Source organism: Equus asinus, chromosome 17 (assembly GCF_041296235.1).
Source record: "Equus asinus isolate D_3611 breed Donkey chromosome 17, EquAss-T2T_v2, whole genome shotgun sequence".
NCBI classification, from domain to species: Eukaryota; Metazoa; Chordata; class Mammalia; order Perissodactyla; family Equidae; genus Equus; species Equus asinus.
Window position 1 is genome coordinate 39,171,815 of NC_091806.1, and position 22,425 is coordinate 39,194,239.

The 22,425-nt window shown below is 48.7% G+C and overlaps 2 protein-coding genes across 5 annotated transcripts in view; one reads left to right on the top strand and one right to left on the bottom strand.

The window, feature by feature from the left end:
• The first annotated feature begins 245 nt into the window (after positions 1-245).
• Positions 246-9,545, top strand: LOC106847581 (pepsin II-4-like). Its single transcript, XM_014866926.3, has 9 exons — positions 246-339; positions 802-961; positions 2,972-3,089; positions 3,969-4,087; positions 4,798-4,997; positions 6,574-6,690; positions 7,829-7,973; positions 8,066-8,164; positions 9,230-9,545. Exons 1-9 carry the CDS (start codon positions 284-286, stop codon positions 9,377-9,379), a joined length of 1,164 nt encoding a protein of 387 aa, XP_014722412.2. The 5' UTR covers positions 246-283; the 3' UTR covers positions 9,380-9,545.
• A 5,623-nt stretch (positions 9,546-15,168) lies between these two features.
• The window catches only part of VWCE (von Willebrand factor C and EGF domains), a 37,265-nt gene continuing 30,008 nt past the window's right edge, over positions 15,169-22,425 (bottom strand). For all 4 annotated transcript variants that reach the window (XM_044750250.2, XM_044750249.2, XM_014866922.3 and 1 more), the window contains one exon: positions 15,169-16,221. In XM_044750250.2, coding sequence (XP_044606185.2) covers positions 15,593-16,221 — 629 coding nt within the window. In that variant the 3' untranslated portion in view covers positions 15,169-15,592. The remainder of the gene's footprint in view (positions 16,222-22,425) is intronic.

Sequence of the window (22,425 nt, forward strand, 5' to 3'; positions counted from 1 at the left end):
AGCCACAACTTCATGGCTTGTTCTCTATGCAGGTGCATCCTAATCGTGGGATGTGGTTACAATGGAAAGCTGCCCGACTGGAAACTTCTCAGAACATGGCGCAGGGGTAGGGACAATCTTATCGGTAACCTTTATGTTTGGAGTTAGGATAATGGGTGACACTTGGAGGCTGATAAGGCAGGTTCCCCAGGACTTGTGCTGTATATAAGGAGCAGCTCCTGCCTCTGCTGTACGCTTTCCATCCGTCTTCCCTTCTCTGGAGACTTGGGACCCAGGAAGAACCATGAAGTGGCTGCTGCTGCTCAGCTTGGTGGCGCTCTCTGAGTGCCTTATCTACAAGTGAGTCTGGGGGACAAAAGGCGCGAAGAACAGCTTCCAAGGGGCTGCTTCCCTTCACTGCCTGTCATGCTGTCTTCCTTTCCTCCCTAACTTTTTCTTCTTACCTTCTTCTTTCATACAACTCCTCACTCTCTTCCACCATCTTGAGTCTCCTTTCCAGTCTCTCTCTGTCGTTTTGTGGAGGCTGCACTGCCAATTTGATGAACAGCCCTGGCCCTCAATTCCAGCCTGCGTTCGGTACCCAGCTCCATCACTGGGCCAGGCAACTTCAGGCAACCACTGAACCTCTTTGCAATAGGGTAGAAAAAATGGGAGCGTCTTCCCTAATGACTTCCTTCCTTCTCCCTCTCTTGGACGAGCTTCCTTTACCTTCGGGGCCTTCCAGAGCACCCTGTGAGCAGACTCCTTTCCCAATTACACTTCCTCCTCCAAGCCATGCCATTTGCTAATGCTCTGCCACAGGGTTCCGCTTGTCAGAAAGAAGTCCTTGAGGCAGAACCTGATCGAGCATGGCCTGCTGGAGGACTTCTTGAAGAAGCATACCCCCAACCCAGCCAGCAAGTTCTTCCCCAAGGAGGCCGCCACCCTGGTGGACTCAGAGCCCCTGGAGAACTACCTGGATGTGAGTGCATGGGCAGGCAGGGTGGTGGGGGCAGCACTAAGGACTTGGCCCAGAGGAGAGAGGGGTCCCAAGGATTCTTGGAGGATCCACCAGAGCTCTGAGCCCCCAGGAAGTAACCCAAGGGTCTGCTCTCTGGATCTCAGAGGCACAGGAAAGGCAGTAAAACTCACAGTCAGAGATGCTGCTCTCATTGATTCATTCAGGGTTTATATATGCAGAGCACCTCCTTATGTGCCAGGCACTGTGCTTCGCCCAGGTAAAGCAGCAGGGAACAAAACCAGGCACAGCCCCTGCCCTCATGGGGCTCACAGTCTAGTAGGGAGAGACCATCACCACTGAGCCTCATCATCAATGAAAAGTACAGCCAGGCCAAGGGCTACGCAGTGAAGGTGACACTGTGAGAGGGACGTAGGTGGTGGACAGGGACAACTCCCCAGGGCAAAGAAGGAGAAGTGGGGGTTGGAGAGGACAGGAAAGAGTCCCAGAGAGAAAGATGGCTTCTGCCAGACCCTGGGACAGCAGGGAGCAGAGTGCATTTGAGGAAAGGAGGCCAGTGTTCAGGGAGAGCAGAGAGGGAGGGAGGAGCCGAGCGAGGACTGAGGGGCTGGTGGGCAGAGCCAGACCAGAGTCTCTGATGAGGGTCTTTGTCCTCATTGTCACTGAATCATCTTAACCAGGGGGGTTGACATGATCAGTGTGGAGTTTCAGGAAGATGGCTCACTGTTACACTTGGGACCCAATGGCAATGCCCTGCCTTTCAGTAGATATTGTGTGTCCCCTGTGTGAGGGCACAGAGCCAACGATAGGAAGCAATGTTGCCTGTCGTTAAGAGCTTAGCCTGTGAAATCTGCCAGACCGGGTGCAAATCTGTTCTCTAATAGTTCCAAGCTATGTGACCTTGGGCAAGTCATTTCAATTCTCAGAGCGAGCCTCAGTTTCCTTGTTGGTCAAGCAGGACCACGAACACATACCATCAGAGGCCTGTTGCGAGTAATTAATGCAATAATGTTTTTTTGGAGGCTTAGCACAGGGCCTGGGTCTTGGTAACAGCTTGGTAAAGTCAGTCCGTTTATTCACTTAGCAAATATTTAGGAAGCATCTACTATGTGCCAGAGGATCTGTGCAGGAAGCTGAGAAAACAGTGATGAAGAAACAAAGTTCCTGGAGCTTTATTCTAGAGGAGAAGGCAAATAAGACACAAATAAATAAGTATGCAAGATAACGCCATGTAATGAAAAGTGATGAAAAGGAAACTTAACTAAATAGGGTAACAGGAAGAAGAAGAATGGAGGAAGCACAAATTTAGATGAAGTGGTCAGGGAGGGCCTCTTGGTGGAGGTGATCTTTGACTAGAGCTCTGAATGTTTGAGAAGGAGCAGATCAAGAAAAGATGCAGAAGAAACATTTTCCTAGCACAGGAATAGCAAGTGCAAAGGCCCTGAGATGGGAACAAGCTTGTCATCATCAAAGAAGAGCCAGACCAGCGTGGCTAGAACTGCTGGCAAGGGAGACAGTGCTGCCACTAAGAATAAAAATCCTGACCACGCCCCTCCTCAAAACACCTTGTACACACCTCGATTTAGGAACAGGATATATCCAGGGGTTTCCATCTTTGGGTGACTTCTTCATCTCCTGATCGACAATTTACTGATTGAGCCTTTGAGCATTTACTCTGCTGGCTGCTATCAGGTTACCCACTGTCGTCTGAGATGGTGTGTTCTCCAGGGTGGCACGACTAAGACATTAAGAGGAGAGCTGAAGAGGGGAGAGCAGATTATTAGGCGTTAATGGTGCTTAGAAGAAACAGACAGAGGGTAACAGGGACGCAATCAGGGAAGACATCAAGGAGGAGGGGAGGCCAGGTGGGGCCTTGAAGAATGGCTGCATTGGACAGGGAGAGAAAGGCAAGGAGAGCAGTGAGGGTGAGAAGCTGAGGAGAAGCCCCACAAGGCCCTGCTCCCTGGGGGGCTCCCAGGATGGGGAGTGACCTGTGCTGTCCCCGCCCCACAGGAGGAGTACTTCGGCACCATCAGCATCGGAACTCCCCCTCAGGAGTTCACTGTCATCTTTGACACCGGCTCCTCCAACCTGTGGGTACCCTCGACCTACTGCTCCAGTCTCGCCTGCTGTGAGTGCCTGGCCCTGCCCGGGACCCCAGCGCCCACTGACCTGGGAGGCCTGAACGCTCAGGGGCTTCAAATAGGTCCAATTTCAAGCCTGCTGGAGTCACTCAGGGATTCCCTCAACAGACATTTCCCAAGCACCTATGTGTCCAGCAAGGGCTTAGGAGCCCTGGGGATAGAGGGAGAATCACACATGGTCCCTGCCCCCAAGGGGTTCAGTCCAATGGCAGAGAGCAGGTCTCCTGAACAACCACAGCCCAGGGGAGTAAGGGAGGCCCAAGGGGAGATGGGGTTAAAGGGCTAAGAGATAACCACCTGGCACAAGAGCTTGACATGAGAAAGTGACTCATAAGAATGAGCTGAGTTGTGATCTCGCTTATTTAAAAAAATCATTGGTTTGCTAAGGAAGAGAGTTTGTCATTGGGAGTCATGGACGCGTTTCAAGTTCCTTCCTCTTCCAGCATGTTAACTTGACTTTTAATTCAGAGGAGGAGCCCCTGGAATCCTCCCCTTCATAATTTGAACTGTAACATTGTAGGGCTGTGACCGTGACAGTGTAGCTGTGTCATGGGCTGTTTACAGTGCTCTGTGAAGGGTCTCATCGCCATGGGCAGCCATGGGCCTGCTCTGCTCAGTGTTTGCCTGGGGTCCTTCGGAGGACGGTGGGGTTGGCTGGGGACCTTCCATCAGGCAGATGGTCCCACTTGGTCCAACCAGGCAGGAATGGAACATGCAGATGCTTGGGCTCCAACATCTGGGGAAAGGTCACCTTTCTCTTCCAAAACTCCACCCAGAACCATGGGAGCCCACCCTAGAAAGACATCTCCAGCCATGATTCTTGCTTGGGTTTTGGAGGTTGACGATGTCATTTCTTACCATCACAGATGACCACAAGCGCTTCAACCCTGAGAAGTCCTCCACCTACCAGGCCACCAGTGAGTCGATCTCCATCACCTACGGCACCGGCAGCATGACAGGCATCCTCGGATACGACACTGTCAGGGTGAGAACCTGCTGGCTCACCACCTCCTCCTGCCAGTCCTACGGCCAGTTTCTGGGGACTGTGGGAGCCAAAGTGTAACCCCCATAATGAGCTCACTCAGGCAATAGGGGTCTCAGTGATCGCCAAAGTAACTTGATTTGGGGGAGCAGGATGCGGAATTGGAAGAGATGTGACAGACATTTCTAGGTGGGACAGTAGCAGGTAAGGGGTGGGATGCCTGGAGGCAACAGCCAACCTCAGCCCCACCCAAGCTGAGTGCTATGCAGTTGGGGGAGAAGGTAGGAAAAGGCTCATTTCTCTTTTAGCACCTCCTCCTCTTTCTCTTCCCTCCACCTGCAGCCCCCATCAAGTCACAGAATCTCTACATTCGTCCCCCCTTCCAGGGTGTGGCAGGGGTCAAGGGCTCTGATTTACCTGGGTTCAGCTTTGCATCTGATCATCAGAAACAGGAACACACAGGGCCCGGCTGTTCTGCAGCAAATTCTCACACCAAGTTGCAGACTGTGGCCATCTGGAGATCAGCTGCAATGGTTAATACAGCAGAATAACAAGCATTCCCACAGACCATCCTTCTCCCCTCCTTCCAGCCTGATGCCCAAGAAGCCAAGTCCTACATGAGATGAACCAGGGACACTCTGTGCCCAGGGCTGATGTCCCGCAGTGCTCAGTCAACACAAGCTGGTTGTGAACATCTTGGTTCCCCCACTCAGGTCGGAGGCATCGAGGACACCAACCAGATCTTCGGCCTGAGCGAGAAGGAGCCTGGCTTCTTCCTCTTCTTGGCTCCCTTTGACGGCATCCTGGGTCTCGGCTACCCCAGCATCTCCGCCTCTGGGGCCACTCCCGTCTTTGACAACATATGGGACCAGGGTCTGGTTTCCCAAGACCTCTTCTCTGTCTACCTGAGCTCGTAAGTCGGGCAGGGAGGTCATAGTCACCTGGCCCAGCAGAGGGCTATACGGTGCTGGGTGGGGTAAAGAGGGTCTCAGCCAGCAAGAGATTTGAAGGGTCCGTGTCTAAGTCTTGAGAGGCATGGCTTTGGAGAGAATGGTGTCACATCTCTCTGTGATGACCTGTCTTCGTCATCTCATTTACCAGCTGAGTCTTTGTCACCCTGACTTATACAAATCAAATGTCATTAGCCATTTGCTTTCTAACCCTAGTCCCTTCATCGTTGGCCCCAAAAGACCACCATTTAAAATGAATCCACTATAGATAGGGATTCCTAAGCAAAATTCCATAGCAATGAAAAGAATATTTGATGGTGACTTATATCTTAAACAATGGAACATCCAAACGACGAAAGATAGTTTAGGTCATTTGCTAACAAAATCTAGGTTCCAGTTGTGGCTATGAGTTAATCCTAAGAACAAATAAAGAATAAACCAGTGTTGGTTTTGGTTGAGTCAAGGTTACGCAGGAGTTTCTGAGGGTGTCGTCAGTTTCCCGAGACTCTCAGCTCTGCCCACCAACCCCTCAGTCCCCCTTCTCTTTTGAAGCCATTGTCATTGTTGATCCGTTTCTTTAGTTGTTCATTCTTCTACTGTAAACTCATTGAGTCGCGTTGTACTTACTGTCAGGAAAACAGGAAAGTTGATGTGGGGTGAAGTGAGTGGGGACTATTGTATCTGCAGCCACTTCTTTGGTGATTAATTTATCATCATACACATTTGCTTCCCAATCTAACCTGAAACTGCAGAGATTCAGAAAAATGAATATTCTGGTAACAATGAGAAAATTTACAACAGGAGTAAATTACAAATAGAGGGCCCATTTCTCCTCTTGGTCACTTAATATTCAAGTCGGCTCCTAAACATCTCTGCCTTTATGGGACTTAGAGATTCCATGGGGCCATCTTACCTCCTCAACTAGATCAGGGTTTCTCAGTCTCAGCGCTATGGACATTTTGAACACACAATGCCTTGCTGTTGGGGGCTGTCCTGTGTATTGTAGGATGTTGAGCAGGCTGCATGGCCTCTATGTACTAGACACCAGTGGCACTTCGTACCCCAACCCAATCATGACAACGAAAAATGTCCCCAGACCTTGGCAAATGTCCCCTGGGGGCAAAGGTGCCCCTGGCTGAGAACCAGGGAACTCTACTGTCAAGTCCTCAAGAGCAAACACTGTCCCACATTCACTTCTCTTGCGGTCCCCACAGCAACAAGAGTGAGGATGTGGTGGAATCACAACTCTGGAACTGGAAAGACCTGGGTTCTAATCTTGGTTCTGGCACTCCCGGGCTGTGTGACCTTGGGCACATCGCCTCACTTCTATGAGCCTGAGATTCCTCACTGTCTAGCAGAAATAATAATAATAGTGACCACTGTTTGGGTGTTGATGTGAGGATTAAGAAACCCTGTCCGTCACACTCAGCACAGCTCCTAGCACTGGAAAGAACCCAGTCAAGGGGAGCTCTTAGGATGCACATAGCAGATGTTCAGCTGAATGAGTGAATTCTTGTCTTTTCCCCCCACTTTCAACAGCGATGACGAGAGTGGCAGTGTGGTGATGTTCGGTGGCATAGATTCTTCCTATTACACTGGAAGCCTGCACTGGGTCCCTGTTACCACTGAGGGTTACTGGCAGATCGCCGTGGACAGGTGAGATCTCCATGGATGGGCACTGTCCTGGCGTGGGCCCCAGATCTCATTTCTTTATAGACTCTGAGTTGACTAAGCTTCCCAGAATCCCCCTGGAACAACCAGAGAGGGAAATGTACCCCAGGAGGAGAAGGTGGAAGTTGGCCAACCCAGAGAGACCCCAAGAAAGGCCCCTCCCTGGATGAGGAGAGCTGTCTGGGACCCCAGATGCTCTGCAAGAATGAGACAGCCACTTTCCCTCTGCTCACAGAGACACGACACCAGCATCCCTGCAAAGAGCTGGAGACCCACCAGTCCACACGTCTTGGCATTTAGGGGAACTAACAACAGGCACACACTCCTCCCACGCCAGAAAAAATGTCACTTTCAGTCTATGGACAGGGCAAAATGGCTGAGAAGTTGTTTCAGCCCATTCTTTCCACACTTCCACTTATGGGCCCGCCCTTCCTCCATGCAGCCTCATTCCTCTGCTGTTCCTCCCCTGACTGACCTGCTAGGGTGACTCCAGGTTTGCCCCGGAGTGAGCAGTTTCCTGGCATTCAAGACTTTCAGTTCTAAAACCAGGACAGTCCTGGGCAAACCGGGATACTCTGTCCGCTCACATCTGCCCCAGCCGTGCTAAAACTTCATCGGTTCCTCCCACTCCCGCCCCTGCTCCTCTCATGTCCATCCCTCCTTGCCTGCCTTCCCCTCTGCCTGGGACGTCCTCCTCCAGCTCTTCATCTCCTTGGCCACCTCGGGCTGTCTGTTTCCCTGGGAAACCCACCCTGGTTGCTCCCCACCACCACCACCCTCACCCTGGATTGTTTCTGTTCCCCTGTCCTGTGCCCTATTCATGAGGCTCTTCCTCAGTCATAACTTATCTTTCCAGCTAGAGTGTAAACCGCCTGCAGTCAGAAACTGTGAGGCTGCCTCGTTTGGCATTTCATCTCCCAGGCCTAGCACAGAGTAGACACTCAATAAAGATTTGTTGAGTAAATGAATGCATGAATGAATGAGAGCATGAAGGAGAGAAGCTGAAATTTTGTGGATTGGCCAACGGATGGGGAGGAGGGACCCTCTGAGGTCACTTGGTTCCTTCTTGGGGAGATGTACCCCCTGGAGGCTCAGGGGACCCTTACACGCATCTCACTTCCAGCATCACCATAAATGGAGAGTCCATCGCTTGCAGCGGGGGCTGCCAGGCCATTGTTGACACTGGCACCTCTCTGCTGGCTGGCCCAACCTCTGGCATCGACAATATCCAGAGCTACATTGGAGCCAGAAAGGATTTGCTCGGTGAGGTAAGTCCAGCCTTGGCTGCCCCGTCCTAGACGGAGGTGGTGGGTCCACCATGCAGAAAGAAGGCAACCCTTCCAACCCTCACTCTTTCCAGGGGGTGATCGGCTGCTCAGCCATCGACAGCCTGCCCGACATAGTCTTCACCATGAATGGCGTCGAGTTCCCTCTGCCTCCTAGTGCCTACATCCTAAAGGTAAGTGGGCTCTTGGCCTCCCACCTACACGTGTCCCATAGAATGTGGCCAACACTCCTCCTCTCACTAAGAAAAGAGCACTTCCAAAAGCTGAAGTTGGCATCTGCTCTAGACAGCCACCAGAGAAAAACAATGCATTCAAAATAAATGAGTGAATGAGAATTTGGAAGCAGCATCCAAATGGGAGAAGGGAGGCAAACACTGATGGCCTGGGAAGAGGATTTCAAGTTGGACCCCTGAGTCCACACTCTGGGTCTCAGTTACCAGCTCATTGATTCTGTGCCATTTGCAACCTCTCTCAGCTGCAGTTTCCTCATCTGATCTATGGCTTTCCCCACACTCAGTGTGGTTAGGGTAGTCAGGTGATATCGACCACAAAGGGTTGGGCCAATGGCGATCCTAACTTCCATAGGGTCAAGGCTTATGATCCACCCCCGCCCCCACTGTCTCTACCAAGTGACAAGTCTTCACAAACAAGTCAAATGAGCCACAGACCAACTCCTTCCTTCTATGATAACTTCAAGTGGAAAACTCATTTTGCCCAGTGGGTCAATGTTATTCAGCAAGAAGGATGATGCCCAGCCACTCCCCCACAGATGCTGATAAATTAGTAGGGGGTCAGGCCTGACCAATGCGGGTGGGTGCAAATTCCCCAGGAGATTCTAATGTGCAGCCAAGGTTGTGGGCCAGTGACCTAGAGAATGAAAAGAACTGACAGCTCGCCACCGGAAAGGATCAGAATAATCAGAAAGGGCTGTGTCACTGGGGTTTCCAAAATCCTCCCAGAGGCCGAGTTCCCCTAAACCCCTTAGCTCTGATGCTGTCGCCAGGGTTTGAGAATCTGCCAGAAACACTGGACCATGTCTAGGGATCCCTGGAACCAAGTGCAGTGAACAGGTCATACAGGCAGATCCTAGGCTAAGAAGAGCCGAGGCCCCACACACGAGCCAGGAAGCTCCTCCTTGACGTGCCTTGCAGCAGACTAGATTTATTGACGCTGATCTCCCAGCGTCTGTCACCTCTGAGTCTATGTCCCATCTCCGGTTTTATCCTCCTTTTCTCCAGGAGGATGACAGCTGCATCAGTGGCTTCGAGGGCGTGGACCTGGACACCAGCAGCGGAGAGCTCTGGATCCTGGGTGACGTCTTCATCCGCCAGTACTTTACCGTCTTCGACAGAGCCAACAACCAGGTCGGCCTGGCTCCCGTGGCCTAAGCCTGAGTCTATCCGGCCACTTCGCAGGAAGATCTGGCCTCAGTTCTCCCCCTTGTAGATGTGCGTAATTCTCCTGACTGTTCTTCCTGTGGGATCGTGGAGGTGGAATCTTGGCCCTGTTCCCTCTCAGACCAATAATGTAGAATAAAAGCATAGCCTTCTGAAACACGTTTGTGGACTTGCTTCTCTGTCGATATTTCTCCTTCACATTACCAGGCTCAGAACACCAGGGCGGGGGTTGGGGGTGGGCAGAAACGACCACTAGGACAGCACCACATAGCTCATATGAGAGCCAGGAAGACGAATGGGACTCAGCAGGTCTGGCTGTGAGCATCAGGGAAGATGTGGGGACCAGAAATGCCAGGCCCGTTGCCTCCTCATAGAATAGAGCCCCTGAGTTTCTAGTCGAGGGAGGCAACTTCTCATTTCTCCCAAAGCCAATAAGAGATCATGAGAAAAGAAAAGGGTTCAGGGAACATGGCCACTGATGGTGACATTCCTAAGTAAGCCAGACAGGCGGAATTTTCTGGAAGACATGGGCCAGTAGAGGTGACAGAAGCTGACACCCCAAAATCTACCCAGCTACTCTCTGTCACTACCTGGCTGATCCAGACTAACACCTGAGACCCCTCAACAATCTGGATTAAGACACTGAACTGACCCGTCTCCCCATCAGTAATTAAACAGTATGGTTTTCCAGTTCCTGAGCGTTGTGAGATGTGAGGAAGGAACTGAGTGTGCCCTTTAGCAAACAGGAACGATTTAGAGCAGAGTTTCTCAGAGTGAGTTTGGTAGAAAACTTCAACGGAAAATAGAGTTTCAAAATAAGCCTGGAATATGCCACATTCTTCAAGGCTCACAAGGCTCCTTTCCAAGCAAATCTCTGAGAAGTCCTGCCGCAAAGTGCTCTGGTTCACTGTAACTCAGCTTGGCTGGATCCCAGTTCCTCACTTGCTAGTAAACCTGTTACAGTCCTGCACTCCTCAGCACCCACAGTGGGACAATTCCCATAGCTCCTGCCTCTGCCGACAGCTGGATCCCAGACTGGCCTCTGGAGACACGGGCCTGAGGGCTGCAGCTGGGCCCCCCTGCTGAGAGGGAGTGACTTTGGGGTGCCCAGGACAAGATGGCTTTGGAAACCCTGTGACATCATCCCCCAATTTGTCATTTATCACTCACACAAAGTAAGATGTCAGGGCCTAGAAGGCTTGTGTGAACTCTACCATCCCATGCGCCAGGTCCCCCAGTGTCACTCGTGTCCCCTCTGGCCCATTTTCCCCAGCTGAACAATCTTTTTGAAACATAAATTTGATTGCATCCTTCCCTTGCTTAAAATCTTTAATTAATGCCTTCCCATAGCACTTGGAATAAGACAATGAACCTTTGGTGTGGCTTCTCCATCCTGCATGCTCTGCTCCCTACCTGCCTTCCCTGCCTCACCTTGATCCCTCTTATCCTGAGCTCCCACCACACTGGCCTTCTTCCACCTCCTCAAATACCCAAATTTCTCCACCTCCAGACCTTTCACACACTGTTCCCTTTGAGTTGCTGTTCCCTTTTTCTACCATTCTGCAGATCTCAGCTTAAATGTCACCTCCCTGTGAGGCCTACCCAGACCACCCTCTCGCAGACCCCGGCCCTCATTTCCTTCATGGCACTGGGGGCATCGATAATCACGCATTCTTGGGAGCACTTGTTTCAGATCCTCCAGGGCAGGGACTGTGATCCTTGAACTGTTGGGGCCACAGGAACAGAGCAGGGCCTGCCACATAGCAGATGCACAATAAATATTTGTTGACTGAGTGATGAATTGGAGATGAATTTTTAAAAGGCAAAAACTGGGATAAGATGAGAGAGTGGATCTGATTCGACTGAGGTCATGCTTAAGACAACAGATGCCTCTGTTCCCACCCCCACTGCATTCTGTCCCAGTCATATTTGGCCCTGGGACAAACAGGTGCACTTCTCAGGTTTCTGGAGAGGAATTTCATGGTGTCCAGGCTCCTTTGCTGGGTTTGTGTTTCTGACATTTTCCAAGCGCCCACCATGCCCCAGGCAGGGGATGCAGGCACGTCTTCCCGGACCCTTCCTGTCCTCCTGGTCCTGGCCACACCCTTCCTTCCTCCCCGACAGCTGCAGCTCAGACTCTCCCTCCCAGCCCCTCTCCTGCTACCTCACACCCTGGGATTCCTGGATCCAGACAGCACCTAAAAAGTCTCCCCACTCAACAGACCATTTGGACTGGAAAACCCTGTGCTAACATATCCGCTCTGACGTTTCCTGCTTTGCTCCACAAGGTAAGATGGACTCACCTCCCTCCTCTCCAGGCTCAGGCCTCCTCTCTATCCTTCTTTCTCCATTTCCTCAGAGCCTCAGGGTCTAAGCTCAGCTCATCCATCCTTTCATTCCCAGTTGTCCAGGAGTGTTATTTTCATCTCACAGTTCTCTGCTCCACTCATCCATGGAACCCAGACCCTCCCCGAATGCAGATTCTCTCGAAGCTCTGGTGGGAGCATAAACCAGTACAACCCCTAAGGAGCACCATTTGGCAATATCTATCTAAATTAGAATCATATATATTTTGGGCCCAATAACTTCACCTCTGGGATTTCCTCTTAAAGCTACACTTGCACACGTGCAAAATGATCTAAGTCCAAGCTTATTCTCTGTAGCGTCTTTTCCAAGAGCAAGATTTGAAACAACCCAAATGTCCACCCCCAGGAGATGGTTAAACATCTTACGGTGCATGCATGCGAGGAGCCGCTACACAACTGTAAAAGGGAAAAAATGAGCATGCTTGCCAGGTGCTTGGGATGGAAAGATCTCCCGAAGAGATTGTTAGGTGAAGAAAAAACAAAAACAAAAAGAGGTGACACCAGGGCCTATGGGCTGCTATCTTTGGATTATAAAGAAAAGAATAAGATGTGCCTGCATATACATAAAGGAGCTAAGAGAGGATGATCAAGAACCAGCGATCGTAGAACAGAGAAGGGGGACCGCATAGATGTGGCATGGGGCAGACTTCTCAGTGAATACCCTGTTACATATTTTTAGTTCTAATGACGTGATGGATGTGCTACACGTTCAAAACAAGGTACTGAAAGGTGCTTTCAACCTCTGAAAGTTTATCCTAAGTAGAAACCCACGTGGTTTGTCTTCAGGCCCTTCAATCTAACAAGCTTCAAAATCAGGTCTCTGGAGCCGGTCTGATGGTCTGGTCCTTGGGGGACTTCCAAGGCCCAGAGAACCTGAGACGAGGGAACAGGCTTCCCCACACTCTCCCCATCCTCCACTGCTTCTCAGACCCTAAATGTGGAGTCTTAGGTAAGCGAAAAGGCAGGGTGTATTCCCTCAAGAACAAACACCCCTGATTGTTGGAGCCCAGGTTGCCTAGACTCAGACCAGCTCACCTTGTTCATTAACAGCACTACGCACCCATTTGGGGTCTCGAAGGGGGTCCTCCAGCCTCCAGGAGCCAGCCCTGGGCAGCAGCTGTGCATAGTGTGCCTTATTGTGGGGAGAACATGTTCCTACCAAGTTGGATCCCACTGGGGCCTCCAACATGTCACAACGACACAGCATGCACTGGGGGAAGGAGGACAGCTCTGAGCCCCCAGGGGACCTGAGAAGGGACTGTGTTGGCCACAGTGTGAGGCAGTGGGAGCCCTGGTCCAGCAGGAGGTCCTCTGTAGACAGCTCCTGCCCCTCTTCCCCAGGCCTCCTGTGCCAGGGAGCGAGCAGACAGGATGCAGGCTGGATCCTTAATCCTGGAAAACCAACAGCCCAGGAGCAAGAGTGAGGTCCTCAGGCCCTTGAGGGGACAATTCTGAGGCGTGTGCTATGTGGTCTCCCAGAGGATCCAAGGAAGGACTGGGTGCCAATTTCCCGCAGCAGTGACCCGCTCCTAAAGGCACCGTGATTGGTTTTCTGTGCTTCTCTGTCTCCCCTCCCCCTCCCTCAAGCTCCCAGGGACCACCTCCCAGGCCAGTGACTCTCACCTAGATATTGATCTCTGGGTCTCCTCTTGGGGGAGACCAAACTAAGATAAAGCGGTCATAGTGCCCACCATCAACTGTGGTCGTCAGTGGTCTCTCTGAAACTCCAACAAGAAGAACCCAACCAGGAGGGATGTGAAGGAAAAAGGCCTGAGTGGGAGTCAGAAAACGGGGCACACCTCCCAGCTCAGCCCTCAGAGTCTGTGCAGCCTGAGATCTAACCTCTCTGGGCCTGTGTGGTCTCAGCTGTAAAGAGCAGGTAGCTCACAAATAAGCCTGTTCTGAAACTTGGACCAACTTTGGGAAAACGTTGACTGCTGTCCTCCCATCCCCTCCACCGGCCGGCTTCTTTTAACAGTCACAGTGAATGTCATTTACTTCAGTTCTGTGCAGAGGGGAGAGTACTATTAAAACTTGAATCCCATCCTTTACACTACAGAGGGACAGCGATGAGAAAATTGGCACTGACTTTCAGGCACTACCCTGTTGACAGCTGGCTTGTTGAGAAGTTGCAACGTGGAGGCAGCCAATGTTCTGTACTTTCATCCTGAAACTAGATCTCAGGTGGATCGTGAAGCTGGGTGGGCAGCACAGGGTCACAGGCACAAACCATGGAGACTGATGGAGGCATGACCACATGCCTTGGGCACAACTCCATGAGGTAGGACAACTATGATCCCATTATACTCTTGAGGGACCTGAGAAGGAAGGTCCCACGGCTCATCACAGCTGAATATGGCTCAAAGCTGGGTTTCATGGCACCCCAGACCTCACACTTTAGAACCACCCTTTGTGGCTTACTGGGCAAAATGGTCTCGAAGCCCTTTGCATCTCTGAAGTCTTTGGTTTCCATCCTCCTAACTCCAAATTCATTATTCTAGCAACCACACTTGGATTAGGACCCAATTTCTACACTAACGTCTCGGCTGCATACCCCAGATGGCCTTTGCAGCCAGCAACCACTGCAGACACTTCACCCTAGGAGATGGGGTGAGCAGCAGGTCAGACAAGAGCCAAGAGGAACGTGGCCTGGGTGAATGTGGGTGAGTCTGTGCAGTGGGGGCTGCAGAATGAACTGGGTTTCAGTGGTAGCAAGTTGGTGACCTGGTGACAGCATAGCTCTGTTTCCCATCCCCATCTCACTTCCTCCCATTAATGACAGCACTTTCCATCTGTCATGCAAACTGGGCTCCCCCATCCAGATCCTCCTTCAGGACTGATGAATTTATCCCCACAGCATCTGGGAAGGTCGTTGGCTGACAGCTCTTGGCCATCAGTCCTCAGAAGGAATTGACTTGGCTGAAGGGAGCTCCTTGCCCAAGGTCATGCCCCTTTCCTGGAGCAGCCCAGACAGAATGACTGGTCATCATGGGGACACAATGCCCTGTCTCCTTGCCCCAACTCAGGAAAACTCTGAAGGGCCATCCCATCCTCAGAGCTCCCACACGGGGTTGGCTGAGGCCTTGGGACCAGAGAGCAGCCCAACTTCTTCTCCTGCTTCCTTCCCTCTCGCCCTCAGGTACTAATGCTGAGCGCATCCCTAGACGCTGCCTGCCTGCTGTTCCAGCTCAGAGGTTCCCTCCCAGGAACCCAACCTGCAGAGCCTGCTCCATTGGTCTTTTCCCTTCTCACTTGGAGTCTTCCAGCATCAAAGCCACCAGGTGTTTCCATAAGACCTCTCCCAACCCAGCCTGTTGGTTCAGGCTTTGCTCCAAACCGGGGGAGTTGCTGTAGGGTGCCGGTTTACCCCCCGTGGGCTTGGAGTGAAGTTCTCCCACCTTTCCAACAGCGAGAGTGAATCAGGAGGCAGCCTAGGGGACTGAGACGTCCTTTAATCAGGAAATCTCAGGGAAGGACGCAGGACGGCTGATGGCACAATCCTGCTGGAATCCCAGGGCCTCCCTGCTCTCCTCCTCCAGAGCAGGAGCTCAGCAGCCCCACGTTTCTCCAGAGACAAGTCGGCCAGGTTGTCCAAGGAGGATGCTGCCCATGGAGAACGCATTTGCTCCATTCTCACAGCACATTCCAAATGCTTCTTGAGAATAAGATTCCATCTGGCCGTGGGTATTTTCCATCCCCTCCAGGAACCCTGTGGGAGTGAGCCTCCAGCATCAGCAGCCTCACTGGCCCCTGGAGTCTCCATGTAAAGTCCCAGGACCACTGGCAGAGGGTCCTCTGTTCACCGTCTCTTGGGCACGGCCCTGAAGTGGAGGCCTGCTCACCCAGTGGACTCCTCCTCCCTAGAAGTCCCCACTGTGGGCTGCTGGGGGCTGGAGCTGTCAGCCACGCCTGCAGAGAGTCTGGAGGAGGTGAGAGAGAGTCTTCGAGGCCTGAGGAGGGTGACTGGGGTCTTTGAGGGGCTGGGGCCTGTCATGGAAAGGGCTGAAGCTCCAGTCGGGATGGCAACCAGTGGAGAAGACTGTCTGGATGCAATGTGGTCCCTGGAGCCTGAGGACAAGGGCTCTGGAATAACAGGAGGTGGCCCAGGAGCCCTGGGAGAGGCTGGAGGTAGAGCGGAGGCTCCTGGAGGGATTGAAGGCTCTGGGGAGGGCCAAGGGGCATGGGAGGCCCTGGGTTCCCCTGTCAACATGCCCCTTGGCCCTGAAGGGAGTGAGGGCGAGGCCTGGGCTCCCAAGGGGCTCATGGGTAAAGTCTGTGTGTTAGAAAGGTTCCTTCTTAAGAGGAGCTGGAGGAGGTGGAGCGCTGGCCTCCGAGGCAATGCTGCTGGGGGCCCCGGGCAGGAGCTGCAGTTGACGGGGTCCTCAGTGTCTCCACGGGGTCTGCGAGCCGCTTTGCTGAACTCCACGTCTCCATGAGGTGAGAGACCCTGCCTTTCTCCCAGGGAATCTAGAGAGAGATGGGGAAACAAGATGCACAGCAGTTCTCCCTGATGGCTCAGCAGCTCTGGGACGAGTTGCACTGGGGACACATGCCCAAGCTCATCCTCTGAGGGCCCTCGCACACCTCGCAAGGACCAACGGGCTCCTGCCTCCAGGGAGAGAAGACCCAAAAGGAACCATGAGCAGAGGGAGGTAGTCACCAAAGTGGATTTTCTGGGCATTGGCTGTGCGACCTTGTGTAAGGCACATACCTCCCCTGGGCCTCCATTTCCTCATCTGTAAAATGGGTATATTTATATTGACTGCACAGGGCCACTCTGAGGATTGAATGAAACCATGCATGGGCAGTTTCAGCCTAAACCCAAATGTCAACTGTGGACTTTAAGTGATAATCATGTGCCCATTTAGGTTCATCAATTGTAATAAATTCACCCTCCAATGTGGGATAGTGATAGTAGGGGAGACAGGGTGGAGGGCTGGGGGCGGGAGGTCTATGGAGGCTCTCTGTACCTTCCCCTCAATTTTTCTGTGAATGTATAACAGCTATAAGGAAATAACATTACTGAAAAAAGTGTTTTTTAAAGTCTCAGCCCAAAGTCTGGCAAATCCTGAGGCCTTAATATACGGAGGAGAGCAAGGACAGGCAGGAAGAAGGCAGCAAAGAGAGCAGGTGTGACTAGGGGGAGATGGATGTTGTCAACACACAAAGAGACTGGAAGGGTTAGAGTGACATCAGCATCATGGCAGAGGGAGCTGTTCCCTTAGTCTGTCCCTGTAAGATCCAATGAAAAGGACATTTGTTAACCAACAGAGGATTCCCACACAGCACAACAGGATGTCTGAGAGATCCATGCAGCCAGACATCATAAGGTGGGGGTACTGGAGCCCAGGGAAGCACTGGAAGGAGGTGATCAGGTACCCTCCCCCTCCCCAGTGGCAGTGTCTAGGTCACAGATCCTCACATAGCAGCCAGCACCCAACAGTAAGAGGAGGCAGGGGAGCAGGCAGTCCTGCATGTGAATGCTTTCACTTTCGGACTTGCAGTCTGGCCCACAGGATTGATGGCCACTCAGTGGCACAGCTCAGCCACCACGTGGCACCACCACCAGAGCAGCAGCCCAGGTGAATCCCCTGTGAGCACAGAGCAGGCCTTCACAGGAACGTGAAACAAGGCCCCCCCCAATCCCAGTGCACCAGCTCGGCCATCCCCAGCCGAGGCAGTGGACCCACATCAGAGCCCTGTACATGCATGTGTGACTCACCAAGTGGCTGCTGGCAGCGGGAAAATGCAAACAAGCCCTATAGGCACAACTTCCAGGATATGCAGCATGTTGAGAAAACACACCTCTGGCCCCCTTGCCAGAGGTGGCAGGTGGAATCTGCGACCTGACACTACCACCATGTGCCGGGTAAGGTCCACCTCATCAAACACCATAAAGAACAACATTAACACTGCACAGCAGAAGGAAAATGGTAAGTCTCCAGGAACCAACACTGAACTCACAGAAATTTATAATCTCAATGACAGAGACTTCAAAATTGTTGCCATAAAGAAACTCAATGAGTTACAAGAAAACTCAGAAAGACAGTTCAATGAACTCAAGAATAAAATTAATGAGCAGAAGGAATTCTTCACAAAAGAGATTGAAACCAAAAAAAAGGACTGGAAATGCTGGAGATGAAGAACACAATGAATGAGATAAAAAAAAACATCTAGAAGCTTTAAAAAACAGAACTGACGTTATGGAGGACAGAATTCATAATTTAGAGGATGGAAATATAGAAAGGCTTCAGGTGGAGGTGGAGAGGGAACTAAGGCTTAAAAAAAAAAATGAAGAAATTCTTTGAGAAATACCTGACTCAATTAGGAAATGCAACATAAAGATTACAGGTATTCCAGAGGGAAAAGTGAGGGAGAAAGGGGCAGAGGGCCTCATCAAAGAAATAATAGCTGAGAACTTCCCAAACTTGGGGAAAGAACTGGACTTACAAATAAATGAAGCCATAGAACTCCTAATTACATTAATGCAAAAAGATCTTCTCCAAAGCATCTAGTAGTAAAACTGGCAAAAGCCAATGACAAAGAGAAAATATTAAGGGCAGCAATGCAGAAGAAAATAATCTACAAAGGAACTCCCATCAGGTTTTCAGCAGATTTGTCAGCAGAAACCTTCCAGGCTAGGAGAGAGTGGAATGATATATTCAAAATAATTAAAGACAAAAACTTACAGCCAAGAATACTCTATCCAGCGAAAACATCCTTCAGATATGATGGAGAAATAAAATCTTTCCCAGATAAACAAAAGCTGAGAGAGTTCATTGCTACAAGACACCCCCCTACAAGAAATGATCAAGAAGTCCCTCATACCTGAAAAAAAAGAAAGGGTTTACAAAGCTTTGAGCAAGAAGACAAATAGACAAAATCAGAAAACTGCATCTTTCTAGCAGAACAAGTTAGCAAACACGTAATTACAACGTTAAAGATAAAGGGAAGGAAAGCATCAAAAATAAATATAATCACTTCATTTTAACCACAAACTGACAACACCAAATGGAATAAGTTGTGACAAAAAGAACTTAGTTGGGGAAGAGGAAAGGGATAGAACCTGCTTAGATTAAGGAAATAAGAGGATATGAGAAAACAGACGATGTCATCTATGAGCTCTTTTATACAAACCTCATGATAACCACTAAACAAAAAATCAGAAAAGAGACACGAATGATAAATAAAGAGAAAACCATCATAGAAAATCACCAAACTGAAGTGGCAGTCAGAAATACATGGGAAGAGAAACAAGGGAAATATAGAACAACCAGAAAACAAGGGACAAAATGGCAGCATTAAGCCCTCATATATCAATAATCACTCTAAATGTAAATGGATTGAATTCTCCAATCAAAAGAAATAGAGTGGCTGGATGATTAAAAAACAAGACCCAAGGGGCTGGCCCCATGGCCGAGTGGTTAAGTTTGTACACTCCGCTTTGGCAGCCCAGGGTTTTGCCGGTTCAGAGCCTGGGCGCAGACATGGCACCGCTCATCAGGCCGTGCTGAGGTGGCATCCCACATGCCACAACTAGAAGGACCCACAACTAAAATATACAACTATGTACCAGTGGGATTTGGGGAGAAAAAGTAAAAAGAAAAAGAAGAAGATTGGCAACAATTGTTTGGCAACAGGTACCAATCTTTAAAGAAAAATTTAAAAAAAAAAAAACAAGATGCAACGATACACTGCATCCAGGAAACACAGCTCAGCTCTAAAGACAAATGCAGGCTCCGAGTGAAGGGATGGAAGATGATACTCCAAGCAAATGGCAAACAAAAGAAAGCAGGTGTTGCCATAAGCCTATCAGACAAAATAGACTTCAAGATTGAAAAGATAACGAGAGACAAAGAGGGGCGGTATATAACAATAAAAGGGACACTCCACCAAGAAGACATAAGATTTATAAATATATATGCACCTAACACGGGAGCAGCAAAGTACATAAAGCAACTATTAATTGACCTAAAAGGAGATATTAATGGCAACACAAGAATAGTAGGGGACCACAACACTCCACTTACATTAATAGACACATATCCAGACAGAAAGTCAACAACGAAATAATGAAGTTAAATGAAAAACTAGATCAGATGGACTTAATAGATATATAGAGAACAGTCCATCCAAATCAGAATACACACTCTTCTCAAGTGCGCATGGAACATTCTCAAAGATAGACCATATATTGCAAAACAAGTCAAGCTTCAAAAGATTTAGGAAGACTGAAATCATATCAAGCATCTTTTCTGACCATAACGTGAGGAAATGAGAAATGAACTATAAGAAAAAAGCTAGGAAAGTGACAAACATCTGGAGACTAAACAACATGCTACTGAACAACAAATGGATCATTGAAGAAAGTAAAGGAGAAATCAAAAAACATCTGGAGACAAATAAAAATGAAAATACACCATACCAACTCATATGGGAGGCACCAAAGGGGTCCTAAGAGGGAAATTCATAGCAATACAGGTCCACATGAACTAAAAAGAAAAATGTCAAATAAAGAATCTTAAACTACACCTGACAGAACTAGAAAAAGAAGAACAGGAAAAGCCCAAAGTCAGCAGAAGGAGGGAAAAATAATAATGAGAGCAGATATAAATGAAATAGAAACCAACAAAACAGTAGAAAGCATCAATGAAACTAAGAGCTAGTTCTCTGAGAAGATAAACAAAATAGACAAACCCTTAACCAGACTCACCAAGAAAAAAAGAGAGAAGGCTCAAATAAATAAAATTAGAAATGAAAGAGGAGAAATTAAAATGGATAACACAGAAATACAAACGATTACAAGAGAATACTATGAAAAACTATATGCCAACAAATTGGACAACCTAGAAGAAATGGATAAATTCTTCAACTCATACAACCTCTTCAAAACCGAATCAAGAAAAAATAGAGAATCTGAATAGATCAATCACAAGTAAAGAGATTGAAACAGTAATCAAAAACCTCCCAAAAAATAAAAGTCCAGAACCAGACGGCTTCTCTGGAGAATTCTACCAAACATTCAAAGAAGATTTATTACGTATCCTTCTCAAACTATTCCAAAAAATTGAGGAAGACAGAACACTTCCTAACACATTCTATGAGGCCAACATCACCCTGATACTAAAGCCAGACAACGACAACACAAAGAAGGAAAATTACAGGCCAATATCATTGATGAAAATAGATGGAAAAATCCTCAACAAAATATTGTCAAACTGCATATAGCAATACATTAAAAAGATCATATACTATGATGAAGTGGAATTTATACCAGGGACACAGGAATCCACAAATCAATCAATGTGATACACCACATTGACAAAATGAGGTATAAAAACCACATGATAATCCTAATAGATGCAGAGAAAGCATTTGATAAAATCCAACATCCATTTATGATAAAAACTCTTAATGAAATGGGTATAAAAGGAAATTACCACAACATAATAAAAGCCATATATGAAAAACCCACAGCCAACACCATACTCAATGGGGAAAAACTGAAAGCCATACTTCTGAGATCAGGAACAAGACAAGGGTGCCCACTCTCACCACTCCTATTCAACATAGTACTGGAGGTTTTGGCCAGAGCAAGGAGGCAAGTAAAAGAAATAAAAGGAATCCAAATAGGCAAGGAAGAAGTGAAACTCTTGCTGTTAGCAGACGACATGATTTTATATATAGAAAACCCTAAAGAATCCATTGGAAAACTATTAGAAATAATCAACAACTACAGCAAAGTTGCAGGGTATAATATCAACTTACAAAAATCAGCTGCATTTCTACACTCTAATAACAAACTAACAGAAAGAGAAGTCAAGGATACAATCCCATTTACAATCACAACAAAAAGACTAAAATATCTAAGAATAAATTTAACCAAGGAGGTGAAAGACCTATACAATGAAAACTATAAGACATTATTGAAAGAAATCAACGATGACAGAAAGAAATGGAAAGATAGTCCATGCTCATGGATTGGAAGAATAAACATAGTTAAAATGTCCAAATTACCTAAAGCAATCTACAGATTCAATGCAATCGCAATCAGAATCCCAATGACATTCTTCACGGAAATAGAACAAAGAATCCTAAAATTCATATAGGGCAACAAAAGACCCCAAATAGCCAAAGCAATCCTAAGAAAAAAGAACAAAGCTAGAGGCACCACAATCCCTGACTTCAAAATATGCTAGAAAGCCATAGTAATCAGAAGAGCATGGTACTGGTACAAAAACAGACACACAGGTCATTGGAACAGAACTGAAAACCCAGAAACAAAACTGCACATCTACGGACAGCTAATCTTTGACAAAGGAACCAAGAACATATAATGGAGAAAAGAAAGTCTCTTCAATAAATGGAGTTGGGAAAACTGGACAGCCACATGCAAAAGAATGAAATTAGACCATTATCTTGCACCATAGACAAAAATTAACTCAAAATGGATTAAAGACTTGAAGGTAAGATGTGAAACCACAAAGCTCCTTCAAGAAAATATAGGGAGTACACTCTTTGACATCGGTCTTAGAAGGATCTTTTTGAATACCATGTCTACTCAGGTGAAAGGAAAAAAGAAGCAAGTAAACAAGTGGGACTTCATCAAACTAAAGAGCTTCTGCAAGACAAAGGAAACCAGGAATAAAACGAAAAGACAACCCACCAACT